Raw genomic sequence first — 14,721 nt, 5'->3', positions numbered from 1 at the left:
CCATTTCATTCTTTTTGACTATTTCGTTTATGATCTACACGCATCCCTGGCGCGCAGTGTTTAATGTTGCATTTGTTTTGTCACGTTTTGTTTACGAAGTGTTCTTGAAGGGCTACAGTTTCAGATTGTTACAATGATCTCTTCTAAATACAAAAGAAAGAAGTACAATTTATTGAACTTAGCAGAAATTCCCGAGAAAAAAAAAGTCAAGAGGAAAATTGCTAAGGCCGATACTCAAAAGCAAAAGGTGGTGACAAATCAACCTGAAAGCAAAGAAAAAGAGGTAGAAATATCGCCGGGAGATGAATTTGAGACAAGTGCTGATGAAAATGAGGAGGTTAGTTATAATTAAGTTACTTTACCATTGCTAACTTATTAAGGAACTGTTAGGAATATTTTTTAATGTTAGTTTTTGCCTTTGGCTTTTTTTATTCAGACATGTTCGAGGTTTTCATTACAGTGTTCTCCACTAAATATGTTCAATCCTCCCCTAACAAGAGTTTTGATTTGATTTTCATTAGGTCATAACATTAGCATGTGCTCTGTCTTTTAAAATTATTTTTAATTATCTTACCTCCTCTCACCCAGCTAACTTTAGAATATACATTATTCTACATATTGTTTATGGATTTTGATAAGAAATGAAATATTTAATATTATACTAAGCAATTTTTTTTTTAACTTGTCCTAAAGATGTTTACTGCAAATATTTGATTACAGTTTATGACTATTTGTTTGCAAATGGTTTGAGAAGTAAAATAAACTATTATAAGAACAAAGAAATCTTACCAAAGTTTAATTTTTGTAAGAATCTGTTGTCATAATTAAAGTATCATTATCATAACAAATATTTCCTTTTATGATCAAGGAAAAGCATTTTTATTATGATTATGGATTTACGTGAGAAAGTGATTTCTCATATTATTTTGTTTAATGTTCTGCATTGTTATCACATGATTCATAATAAGCTGTAAACAATCGTTTGCAGTTTTTGGTAATGTATGTCTTCAGGATTTATCAGATCAAAAATATAGGAATTTGTCTTAAGATTTAATTTTTTTTGTTGTTAATTTCGCAAATATTACCTTAACCATTAACAACCTTCAAGCGATTGGCTACTTGTTGGTGTTACGAAAGCCTAATGATGATAACAAATATTTTACAGGGTAGAAGAAGGGGTGTAAACATATATAGTGGGACACTCTTTATTATTCAATATGTGATACGGAACCTGTCAAACAGTAGTTTAATTAGCATGCATTTTCGTCACTTTGAATCATGTTTTCACTTCATTTGTGTCTTGTTAACCATTTTTTTTTTTCAATTCCAGAATGATCCTTTTCTTCTTCATCTCAAATATGAAATCAGCCCTCAACTTCATTCAGTTCTATCAGAAAAATCTCCTAAATTCACAAAAGATGTCTTTAACTGGCCATCTTTGGGGAAACTTCTTTATTTAAAGCCTGAAGTCAATACAAATAGTGAACAGTCATTATCAAAAATTGTGCTTAACGAAAAGCAAGTATTCGCTTCTGTGAGGAAATTTCCTGATGTTCCGCAAAATTCAGACTTGAGCAACTTGCATATAAAATCTCAAATTACCTATAATATTGAAAACACGCTCAAAAAAACAGAAAATGGAAGCCTTACCCCGATTCAGAATGAATTGTTGACCTTAATTAGTAATTATTATGTAATTATTTTAACATGCATATACATATAGTTGCTAGTGTTATTTGATTTTTATGTATTAATTTTATATTTATTTTAGAATGTATATTATCCTGAAGTAAATCAAACGAACAATGATCAGGTGCGTCTAGCATATTGCATTCATGCAATAAATCATGTTATCAAAACACGATTAAAAATTTTGCATCACAATGCGAAACTACAAAGTCGTTTAGATGTCCCAGAAGAATTTAGAGACCAAGGTCTTGTTAGACCAAAAGTATTAATATTGGTTCCTTTCAAATCAATGGCTTACAGGTTAGTATGGGTATCTTTGTTAAAATTAATTTAATTTTATGGAATAAATTAGAGATTTGCTTTTATCTGTAATATTGTAAATTTATTTAATTCTTTGATTTAAGATTCTGCTTAAGTTAATCCCTATTTTACTTTCCTATCTTTTCAAGTTTGGAAGTGTTTTAATTTGGTCTAATTTCCAATGGATTACATGGTGTTACATATCTCTTTGAGTCCAAAAAATTGCATTTACAGCCATTGGTTTGTGTGTTCATTTGTGTTAAAATTATCATTATAGCGGCTGGAACAATTTTTTTTTTTATTTGTGTTTTTGTCCCGATTATGTTGTGCCAAATCACAGATCCTGTGTACTTTAGCCAAAAAAATTATTTTTCTATATACTCTTGTGCAAAATCCAACAAAGAATGAAGTGTTTATTATTATATTTCTTAAATGGTGTAATGTTTTTTTTTATTCAAGAGGTATTAAACAATTTATTACTATGTAGAATTTCTTTTTCAGAGTAATGTTATTTATTTTACTGCATAATCTATTTATATTGTCTCTTTCAGTGTAATTTTGTCATTTATTTCAATCCTCCTTGGCGATGGTGGTAACATAATGAATAAGAAAAGATTTATAGAAGAATATTCTGGAGATACATTGATTATGCCAGAGAAAAATCCTAAACCTCTTGATTATCAGCAGCTCTTCTCTGGAAATACTGATGATAATTTTAAAATAGGCCTGACTGTGACAAAAAAATGTTTAAAGGTTTGTCATTAATTAATAAATTAAATAGTTTAAATAAGTAGAAAATTTTCTTCTAAATGTTGTTTAGCATTAGCCATAAATTATTTCATATTAATTTTATTGATGTTATTTGAACAGAATTGTACCAGATTATATAAAACTAGAGGTTGCTACATGTTCAGGCAAAATTAATGTTGAGCTAATAACAAAAGCATACAAATATTTTTTATTTGCTCTCTGATCTTATGGTTTACAAAAATATCATATTATAATTTTTATTAGAATCCGACTCTGCCTTTTTTAAGTCATAATTCATTGGTTTTTATTACATAAATTGAGTAATTGTGCAATTATCAATTGTTTTTTATTTATCTATGTAGTTCCTAAATATGCTATGAGAATATCAAATTTTTAAAGAAACTTTTCAGTATGAAATATGTCTTAAATTTTATATTATATCAAGTTACTTAAATTATTTTCATAGCATAAGTAAAGATCCTGACAGTTTTATTTATTTCTAGTCATATATTTTTATAATGTCTGGAATTTAAATCATATTGAGGACACAAATGGGATTTAGAAAATATAAATCTGCTCAAGTCTTATTATATGAAATAATAAGTCTTGCTATCCCAAATTTTCAAAGATAGGTTTCGAACACTGGAGCATATGTTTGCTGTATTGATAAATCAAGAAAATATATTGGATAAAAAATGCAATGTCTTTTCATATATTTCTTAAACATTTTAGAAAAGTAGTTGTACTTTGACTTGGGTAAATGGCTATTTAGTTAAAAAGAAATCTAGGAATTATAATAAGGTAATCCAATACAAGAACCCTATCAATAAGTTTTAATAACCTCCCTGCGTTCATTAATGTTAACAAGATATTATTTTATAGTTATATCAACTTTTATCAGAAACTCCTTTAAATTATTAATTTTCACTTTATTTATTTTCTAGCTCTATGCAGACTTTTATGCCAGTGACATTATAGTAGCATCTCCACTCGGGCTAAGAGTGCTCATTGGTACAGAAGGTGAAGGAAGTAGGGATTATGATTTCTTGGCATCAATAGAGATTCTTATAATGGACCAGGCTCAAGTCTTCACTATGCAGGTTAGATATACTATTGAATATATTATAGTTATGTAGCCAATTCTATTTTAAAATTAATACATATGATTTGATTTTTAAAAATGTATTATTGTATATAATATCTTGATTTACTTTAAAAAGGATAATTTAATTAGAGAATTTATTATACCGGATTATATTAAGTTTTCTTGCCATTTCTAGTTACAGGGTGAGGTAGCAGTTGGCATAATATATTGGGCTTGCGCATGCACTACTACCAGTAAACAAATCTTTATTTCTATATTCTTGTATTCTATATTTACATTTTTTAGAGGAATCCATTTAATTTATGGGTACAATATATAGTTTTAACTGTAGTGCAGCCTAGCACTCACTTGAGTGCCTTACTGATGGGGCTGAACCTTATCCATTTGCATCCGTGTGTTAATTAGTCTAGCCGTGCTTATTAATCTCTCCAGGTGCTTCCACTTGAACAACAGTTTCAGTCCATGTCAGCTTCCTTTACTTCTGATGCCTGGTGGTTGATTTCAGATGATATATGCTCAACTTGCATTGTGCTTACCACCTTCCTCCACCATTTGATTAACTCCCTGAAGAAAGGATAGTTTACTGTTTTCCATTAGATGGAGAAAACCTACCATGACCATACTTTTATTGATGGTCATCTGGGAGAGGTGCCTGAGGTCCCATCTAGTGCCACATCACCTATGATACTTAATCTGTTCAATTACCTTATCCTCCAGGTACACCAGAGGTGGTATCAAAATTCCTCTCCTGGTCTAACCCTTTCTTCTTAGGTGTTAAGAGTGATAGTTGATCCCTCGAGCCTCTCATGAGTATGGTGTGGGTCTTGGTAGCTACCATACTCAATGTATCACTCTAATGAAATACCTACCTATCTCAACTATCCTTGGCCACGATAACAGCCTGGTCATTTACATAGGCCGTGGCAAGGAACCTTCTATCACCCAACCTCTTACAGCAAGTTGTTAACTAAACTATACTTTTTAACCTAAACTGAAAAAGTATAGGTTGCTGGGGGTATTATATCACTGCAACTGTTGCAGTACATGGGACCAACTAACACTACCAAAGATGAAAGATATGCCAAACAGGATCAAAAATATATATATTCTCCTCTCCACTTCCCCAATCTCTTTCAACAGCACATTTGTTGTCATCTTTTCTGTGTCTAGCCAAACTACCGTGAGTGACGTAGCCGTGAGGCTCTATTCACTTTCATTTACTTGAGAACTTCCGGGAGGAAGCGTATTAGGCAATAGTTCTTCAGTGATTTTTCATCCTTTCCTCCTTTGTAGTGGAATCTCTTGTTTGTAATTCTCCACTTGGTCACAGTTCCTTGCAAATATATTCCGTTCCATGCATCTGTGCATGTAAACATATGAAAATGGTATTAATGTATTATTTGATTAGTATTGAATTTCGTTTGGGTGTCTAAGGCATCCACTTATGCTTTAGCAATTTTCATTATTTATAGACAAATTCATCAGTGATTCGCCAATACGTTTAGGAAGATGTGCAGTAACATTCTGTCACTTAAAAGAGATGGATTTATTTTGTTGTTGGTTTTTATTTATTTTTACAGCTAACTCCCTGCAAATCCCTGAATTTTTTCATGTTATGTCGCTAGACATCTTAATAAAAAATGTGTTTTTCTTTTGTTTGTGTAATTTGTTTTTGTCTTTTGTTTTTAAACTGTTTCATATATTATTCCCTGATCAATTTATTCAAGTGGCCGAGCTTATTCAAGCTTATTAATAATAGGATGACGGTAGCATAATATAGCAATAGGATTCATCTAATCATTTTATTCATTATGATTGACAATAGTTGTCCTACTAAATTTTTACAGGTTCAAAATACTGCTTTTTTTAATAGAATAAATTGAATTATTTTTGTTTACTTTTCAAATGTCCTTATTCTCTTATTTTCCTAGTAAAATCATTCACTTTCAATTTGATTAAGTATTAATCCCTTTTTCGACAGAATTGGGAACACGTTTTGCATGTCATGGAACATATGCACTTACAACCTCAGAGATCACACGATACCGACCTGTCTCGAGCTAGGACTTGGGCCCTCAATGGCTGGGCTCGCTATTATCTGCAGTCTCTGGTTTTCTCCGCTAATCCTCTTCCTGAAGTCACTGGCCTGTTTAACAGCAAATTGAATAATTACAATGGAAAGATCATCATCACCAATCCTGTCATTCCTGGATCCATATCGCAAGTGATTGTTCATGCCCCCCAGGTATACTACTGTACTCTGTACATCTTACTTAGTTTTGTTAAAATTAAAGTTTAATTTTCCTTTAATGATGCATCATTTGAAATGAAATATTTGTCCTAAACCTGTTCTTTTTTTTTTTTTTTTTCAGATGTTTCATTATATATCCTCTTCAAATGTAACCGAGGCAATTGATGACAGATTTCAATCGTTTATTTCCAATATTCTACCCCGCTTAAAGGAGTCTAATCAAAAACATGTTTTAATATATATTCCATCTTACTTCGATTTTGTGCGACTTAGAAACTATTTTAAAAAACAGGAGTTATATTTTGTCCAGATCTGTGAATATACTAATGTAATATTTATTCTTCACTTTTTATTTATTTACATCTAATATTCTATTATCTTACAATTTTATTATTTATGTTTTAGGAAAAAAAAATAGTTCGTGCGAGAAGCAAATTTTTCCATGGAGAAACACAATATCTTCTGTATACGGAAAGGTTTCATTTTTTCAGAAGAATTCAACTCAGAGGAATAGAACATTTAATCTTTTACCAACTACCATCTTTTCCATTATTTTACAGTGAAATGTGTAATTTTTTACAGGTAGTCTATCCTTTATTTAAAAATTTTTTTTTTTTGTCACGGGTATTTAGTTAAAGGGGGAACTAATTTTTTCATGTCTGAGCAAAGATAGGATTTTTTTTTTATTATCCTTTGCCTGTTCATTTCTGAAATACAGGGGTTATCTACAAGTAACCAACCTATTCTAATTATGGTAGTGGTAGCAAGTTATTATTCCATGGGAACCCACAAAATAAAAGTCCACCTCCCCCTACTAACTCAGAGGAATAGTGCATTTAATCTTTTACCAACTACCATCTACACTGCAGTTATAAGATTACTAAGGCAACGCCTCAACTCCCTCAGCTATAAAAAAAAATTGTAGATTATTAAATATAAAGGATTCATCACCTCTAAAATACCAAAAACCAGGTTGCGTCATAATGACCACAAGTGATCGTGTGTCTTAGGAATTAGTAGAAGAATTCTCACTCTATTCTGTGCACTACTTAGATTATATTATTTTTGATAAATGATCTTCCATAATGTCCACATTTTAGTAAATAAATTATTTATTTCCATGACAATGCTAATGGGCCAAGAAAAAATTTGGCTTAATTTTTCTATATTATTTTGCGAGATTTTGGCTAAATAAAAGAATTATTGCTGTCTACAAGCTCCCTTTATCTGTTGAATATGTGACATAAATTATTCTTTTATTTCAGGATCATAAGAAGGATGGTAAAGGTAACCATGAACATAAAATGTCTATAGATGTACTTTACACCAAATTCGATGTTACACAGCTAGCTGGTGTTGTTGGTACTGAAAGAGCTACTAGAATGCTTACTTCTGAAAAATCTGTTCATATGTTTATGACTGATAATGCAAAATAGTAATTAAAATATTGTTTTTTTAATGTTGATAGTTATAATTGTACATAGCTAACATTGTGTATATATACTTTATACTGTTGTAAATTAAATATATATTTTCTATAAAAACAAGATTGCTTTGCTTATCCATAAGTGCCTTTTTTTTTTTTTTACAGTATCAAAAATAATCTTTCAAAATTGAGAATTATTTTTTACTATTAATAGTATACATTCTTTTTAGATTCAAGCTGTTATAGATCCTTTTTATTTTATACATACTATAAATAAAATACTTGAAGAAGTTTGTCGGGGGGGGTGCGGTCAGCAAAGAACAACATAAATAAACAAAACCATATTTATTTATTTTATGCCGACGTTTCGACCTGAGTTTCAGGTCTTCATCAGGGGTTGTGTCGTGGAGGAGGGAAAGATTAGTACTGCAGTAATATTAGTAATTTAGTAATCCTCCACGACACAACCCCTGATGAAGACCTGAAACTCAGGTCGAAACGTCGGCATAAAATAAATAAATATGGTTTTGTTTATTTATGTTGTTCTTTGCTGACCGCACCCCCCGACAAACTTCTTCAAGCATTAATCTACGGTCAACTATCTACACCTCAATATAAATAAAATATTTCTTCAATATTATCTTAATAAATTAATTGGCAATTAATGTTCTAATATCAACTGATACATCAATTTTATATTTTGGTCAACTGTTATAAAAAAGAAGTTCATAGAAAGTACTACAGGATTTCTAATGAAAACTTATATTTAAATTGTTGAAGAACTGAAATGATGTGTGATTGGAGAGTTATTTTTACTTAGTTAATTGGCTAGAAATAGTTGGTTTATAATTATTTTCATGAAGAAAATTGAAAAATATATTTATGCTGAAAATGGTTATGATGACGGACTTTTGAGTTAAGATGGTAATTATTTCAGTTAATATTGAATTATTGACATCCTATAACGTTTTAGTAGCAAAATTCAATTGGTATTAAAAACTTTGAGCCCAAGCGACATTTTAGCAACCTGAAGACGACTGAAGTGGACCTGCACAGATTTCAAATAACCTGATTTAGGTGGGGAAAATTATTTTATAAGCCTATCCTATAGAAAATTTTGTGCTGGTCAAAAAAGGTTTTAGAAAACATTGGCCTGCAACAAATTCAGTTCCAAGCTACAACAAAAAATACAACTGAACTGATCTCTTTAATTTATTTTCTGGTTACGAAAATGTAATCTAACACCTTTTTCTTCATCATTAAAACTGTTGGAAATGGTTAAAACAAATCAAGATGTTATAGAATCAAATGTAGTTTGTTTTGTTTTTTATTGATTTTTAATATAAGACATGATAACTCATAAGAAAATGTCTTTTTTTTGGAAATGCACAGGTTATTTATAAAAGAAGGTTATGGTGCAAAGATCATAATTTTTCTAGACTCCAATATTGTAAGTAAATGTTCTTGAAGAAATTTGATTGAATATACACATTTTCTGAATCTTGCGTTTCTTCTCCCAGTTGTTCTATAGGTAAAAGGGTTACACAGATTAATTTTCCACTGGAAATCAAAATTTTGAATAGACAGGGACATGTAATATGAACCATGCACTGATACTCATATTCAGCAGTTTTGTAGCTATCTAATGTATGTGCAAAAATCACAAACCAATGTTGCTAAAATTAAACAGTTTCTTAAAATTTTAACACATTTTAGTATGCTCAGCATATCTTCCTCATTAATTTTTATCTAGAATCGTTGTCGGAGAGCTATAATTTCCTGAGCCATTACAGTGTTATGTTCACTCGATCATTTTTCTACTGGGAAAGAAAAAAATATATCTATTTCACTCAAAAAGAAAATTATTTATTTTTAAGGAAACATTATATTTTTCTCTTTTTAAGTGAGATAGGAAATGTAGGATAACTAATTTTCCCTTGTGAATTATACAAATAAAAAAGATTAAAAACTAAAAGAAACTAAAGAATGGTGAAAAGTGTGGGAATTGTTCTGCAGAGCAATTGTGGGGAGAGTGCAAAATAATGGAATAAATGGTTAATTATAATAAATGATTGAAAATTAAATGAAAAGAACAAGGTTTAATATAATTGGAGAAGATGGTGTGGGGTGCAACTGCACCCCTAACCATCTCCAATTAGTAATCTATGCTCAACTATCTACACCTCATCAAGGTTAAATATAGTTTGACTTCAATTTTTCACCAATCACCAAAGTGATAAATGTTTATTAATAGTGTTTGCAGAGAAATAATTTTTGACTGTGTTTTTAATGGATAATTAACTAATTAGATATAAATGTTTTGACCTGGGCAGAATAGCCTGAATGAAGTTTTAGAGTGATTTAAATTATATGTTTGCAAAGTGGTATTGAGATGTCCCTGAAGATGGCCGGATTGGCCGAAACGTTGGACGTATAAAAGAAATAAAGTTTTGAGACTATAATTGGATAGTATTTGAGTTATTTATTAAAGAATTACCAGTCTCAAGAAAACATTAAGATTATAAATTCAATTTTTTTTATAAATAGAAACACAAATCTAGAAAGGTTTAAAAAAACAGTTCTGATAAATTCCCCATGTAATAACACTATTTAGTTAAATGCCTTTAAGTAGGAACACAAATGAAGAAAGGCATCATAACAATTATTGCCGAAATTGAATTCAGTTTGAAACCTCTAATAAATGATTTATGACAATGAAAAACTCAATAATAGAAAGGTAGAATCATTTTATTATAGTCTAAATTAAATAATAATAATATACTCTTAATGATGATATATTATTATTTTGCATTTCCTCATTCCAAATGCACAGTTTACTAAGTTAATAAGAGCATAAAGGAATGTATAAGCAATCAATCACACTAATTAACAACGCATATAAATGAAAATGATCGAAAAATTATACATAATTTTAGTTATGATCGATAAAACAGAAGAAAAAAGCTATTGATTAACGGTCAACGTGTCTAGGAATGTTAAAATAATAGTTCAACTAATTGCATAAAGACAGCAGCACAAATTTAATAAAAGTAGAAAAATACTAGTTCTAATAAGTGCCGCAAGATAGTAGCACCATTCAGACAGCCCTCTCTGAAGTCGAAATATAGCTGGAAAATGTTATTTTGTATTAGGAGAGTAGGAAGTAAATGGAGCTAATAAACTGATCGATCAATAGTACCAGCCTGGTAAGTGAGCTCCTGCAAACTTCTAATCTCCTAATACAAAATAAAATTTTCATGCTATATTTTGACTTAAGAAAAGCCTGTTTGGATTGTGCTGCTATCTTACGGAAGTTATTAATACTATTATTTTTACATTTCTTGATTTGTGCTGCTACCTATAAACAGTTAATTAAACTTCTTGAAAGCTGATATTTCACTTGGAAACGACCCTTTGGATGGTGCTGATCTCTTGCGGCGTTATTTAAAACTACTTACTGATTTTCCCTTTCTTGATTTGTAGTGGTTCTCTTAGATAATTATTTGAACTATTGTTTTAAAATTGCTAAGTACTATTATATTAAATTTCCCATAGTCCTTTTTTCGATATATCAGTATTCTTTTTTGTTTTATAGACATGATTTAAATTGTAAATTGATTTCCATTATATTTATATTGTATTTAATCGTTTGGATGTTGCTTCACAGCTTACTTAGTTATTAAACGATGGAACTAAATTTAAAGGCCAACATTGTCTGCAAGACTCTCTCAAATAAACTCTCTCACCTCAGAATTTTGAAAAAATAAAAATACAACCAAAAAATCAAGTTCTTAGAGTCTTTATAATTGTTACAATAATGTAGTAAAGTACAAAACCTGACTAGGTTTGCGAGTGTATCGAATTTTCAATCATCTAGAAATTTTCAAAACTAGAAAAACCTTTTGTTTTATTCCGTGCAAATTACTTTCTGGATGTTTTCCTTGATTTGATCAAAGTTTTATTTTATTTTTTATGATATTATCTGGACTATTTACTTTAGTGAGACGAACCTCCCAATGGTCAAAATAATTACGAAGACATACTTTTTTATTGGCATTTATCTAATTTTTGGTTTATTATTTTAAATAAATAATAATTTATCTTTGTCAATAACAAAATACTTTTTATCCCATTTCCAAAAAGCTAAAATTAAGCCGTAAGCACGTAATTTATAAAAGCATTTATGAAGTAAAGTCCGTACCCTTATTTGCAATTTCAACTATTTTTAATATATATCTTGAAAATTTTCGAAAGTAATTCAGTAGTCCAATGTGGACAATAATTTACTCGAACTTATCACAGGAATGTTTTTATTAAGCTTTTTATTTTTTGTTATCGTTTATGAATATTTATTAGCTCAAAATTTAATCTGATTTGAGATGTACTAATGCTCAGTTCTGCTTTCTTAATACTAATTCAGAAATACTTTTTTAATATTTATTAAATCATAATTTAAGTATTAGTAATGATTGATTTGATTGTTTTCGTTAGCTGCCGAAAACATTAGGCATTCCATCCAAGGTCGGCAGACAAGCTGTTTTCTAACTCTAACGAATTGGGTATTGGGGCCCAAAAAAAATTATATGAGCTCCATTTTGTGTTTTATATTATTTTTTTATGAATAAAGGAAACCACATAAAAAATTTGGGAATTTTCGGAGATGGCGCATTCCCTCTAAATTTTGGCCTGGAAAATGAATATTTTATTTGAGAATCACCCGCACGAAGCATAAGGAATTCGTGACGTAAAAATCTATTTTAATTCAATTACCTACAAAAGCTTTTCCTCATAAAGGTGTGTGAAGTATGTTAAAACTTTCCTGACAATATTTTCAGTACAAACACTCTAACCATCGGAAATTAGTTAATTTTAGTGCTTACGTAATACCCGACGAAGCTTCTGTAATTTTTTGAAGGGTAAATTTATTTTATGAACATTCTTGCCGATTCACTCAATCTTTTCTGTTTTATTGATGATTTGGGAATCCTCTGATTTGAAAAGATTGAATCATAAAACAAGATTTTATCTTTTTTGAGATATGAAAACTTCTTGAAGTGTCTTTAATTATTTCGTATCTATTACGTACTTAAATCATTAATTCGCAAATTTGATTAAAAAAAAAATTTCTTTTTCCTGGTAATCTATTTTCCAATTTAAATTTGTCATCTACCAATTGTATAGTTGATAATAAATATAATACTTAAATCAATAGGATCAGATAATTTTAATTTGTATGTACTCAGTTCTGCTTAAATGTACCGAGATAAGAAAGTAATTGTAAGTCAAATTTTGACATATTCATTTTGTTTATAATGCTTTTACAAAACTATATAAATGTTACTAACAAATAATAACGGTGTAACATGTTAGTTTTTGTTTTTTTATTCAAAATCTTTTTCTTTGCCCCTAAAAGTTACAAAAAAAAGTTGGTGTTTTGGACTTTTGGTTTATTTTAGTATTATTATTATTTTCGGACTTCCTATGTTTTAGTATAACTTCGAAAACTCTTTAGCCCTTACCTAAAGAAAAAAAAAGTGCGCTTTTCATACAACTTTCACTTGTCTCCTTACTTAATTAAAGAAATAATTGAAGAACTAATTATTTAATTACTATAGCGAAATAGAAAACTCGTTGCGCATTCACTCGGAAGGCACTGTTTGAATTGGCATTATATTATATTGTTTTGAGCCATTCTCCGTCTTTATGTGTTCATTTATTTTTCTAAAATCTTTGACTTTCCAACGATATATAATACGACTCTTACTACCGAAACGTGTTTTCAAACTGGAAAAATATTTTTTTTCTTATCTCCTTAAATTAACTATCAAATACTTTCCTAGTTTTTTTTTTCTTATCTTTCTTTATCCCCTTCTACTTCTCTATTCTTATTTTATATTTTTCCTTACCCACGTTACTAGTTATGTTCACCACATATTATTATTGTCATGTTTTCTATTCACATCTTTTGTCTCACTTAACTTTATATTTTGTTTCATATTCTAGTATTATACTTCCATATTTCATTAGTTAAATAATTAAATTCTTCTCTCATTTTTTTTCTTTCCATAACTTTAATTTTTTGAATTATTATTAAATTAAAATATTCATACGTCTTTGTTTCTTTGCATTATATAAGTTTAAATTTTTATTTCCTTAATTTAGTTATTTTACTTACATATTTAATTGCCTGTGGCAGACATATGTGCGTCTTATGGATCTAGAGATATATTTGTTCAAAAATCAAACATTTTATACGAACAACTAGAAATTAACAGTCTGTGAATTTATTTTGTCAACTATCAGATTTTTCCTCATCCCTATGGAATTCTATTCCCTCCATCATTTGTAGTTCTAATACCCTTCCAACCTTCAAATCCCATATCTTCGACCACCTTCTGTCTACCCGATTCCGGAAGAACAAAAATTGAATGTTTCAAACAAAGTTTATATATTTTCTGTACTTAATGTTTCAGAATTTCGTTTATTCTTGTAAATATGTATATTAGCAGAAATTGTACCTTTCCATTTATTATTTTTAGTTTAATCATATTTGATTTTTATCATTTTTGTTTCCTCTTATTTATTATCAGAAGTGTTTGTCATCTTACGTTTTATGATATGACATATGGTTTTACTTTATTTGTTCTATTCTTATTTTATATATTCTATTAATTGTTATTGTTCATTTTAATCTTTTCAAATTCATTATTTTATTATGTTTTATGACGTTTTGTAGTTTCATTATTATTTTGTATTTCACTCGAAGGCTGTAAACCTTAATTCTGGCACCTGTATATTATTCTAAAGGGATCAATCCCAAAATAATTAAATATTATTATTATTAAATAAGTTTTTTAAACTTATTTGTGTTATTTCTGACAGCACCCCCAACCATCTTCTCTTCATATATGTTATCCACAGTCAACTATCTTCCCATTATTAAAAATTAAAAAAATTTAGAGGAAGATGTTTTGAAAATTTGTATACGCTCGTTAGTCACCAATTTTCCAGTCTCTAAATTACTATCTCTATGTTTTCATTTTGCTCCTTTAGTTGATTATCAGTTTTTTCCTCATTTCGTATTTATACACTTTTTACTACCTTCAACAAAGCAAAATCGTAATTAGTTCAAATGAACAAAATTAAAAGTACTTTAGAGAAAGATTATTCGAAGAATATCATTAAAACCCTTTGAGATTA

General features: G+C 29.3%; 1 protein-coding gene across 1 annotated transcript; it reads left to right on the top strand.

Annotated features, from left to right (window-relative positions):
- LOC106679909 (U3 small nucleolar RNA-associated protein 25 homolog) lies at positions 1-7,642 on the top strand. Its single transcript, XM_014419308.3, has 9 exons — positions 1-337; positions 1,331-1,693; positions 1,772-1,989; positions 2,541-2,742; positions 3,684-3,839; positions 5,826-6,089; positions 6,217-6,423; positions 6,501-6,677; positions 7,361-7,642. Exons 1-9 carry the CDS (start codon positions 134-136, stop codon positions 7,529-7,531), a joined length of 1,962 nt encoding a protein of 653 aa, XP_014274794.1. The 5' UTR covers positions 1-133; the 3' UTR covers positions 7,532-7,642.
- Positions 7,643-14,721: the final 7,079 nt, after the last annotated feature.

Source organism: Halyomorpha halys, unplaced genomic scaffold, assembly GCF_000696795.3.
Source record: "Halyomorpha halys isolate HHAL.00 unplaced genomic scaffold, Hhal_1.1 Scaffold230.1, whole genome shotgun sequence".
In the NCBI taxonomy this organism is placed as follows: Eukaryota; Metazoa; Arthropoda; class Insecta; order Hemiptera; family Pentatomidae; genus Halyomorpha; species Halyomorpha halys.
This window is presented reverse-complemented; position numbering and strand designations above follow the sequence as displayed.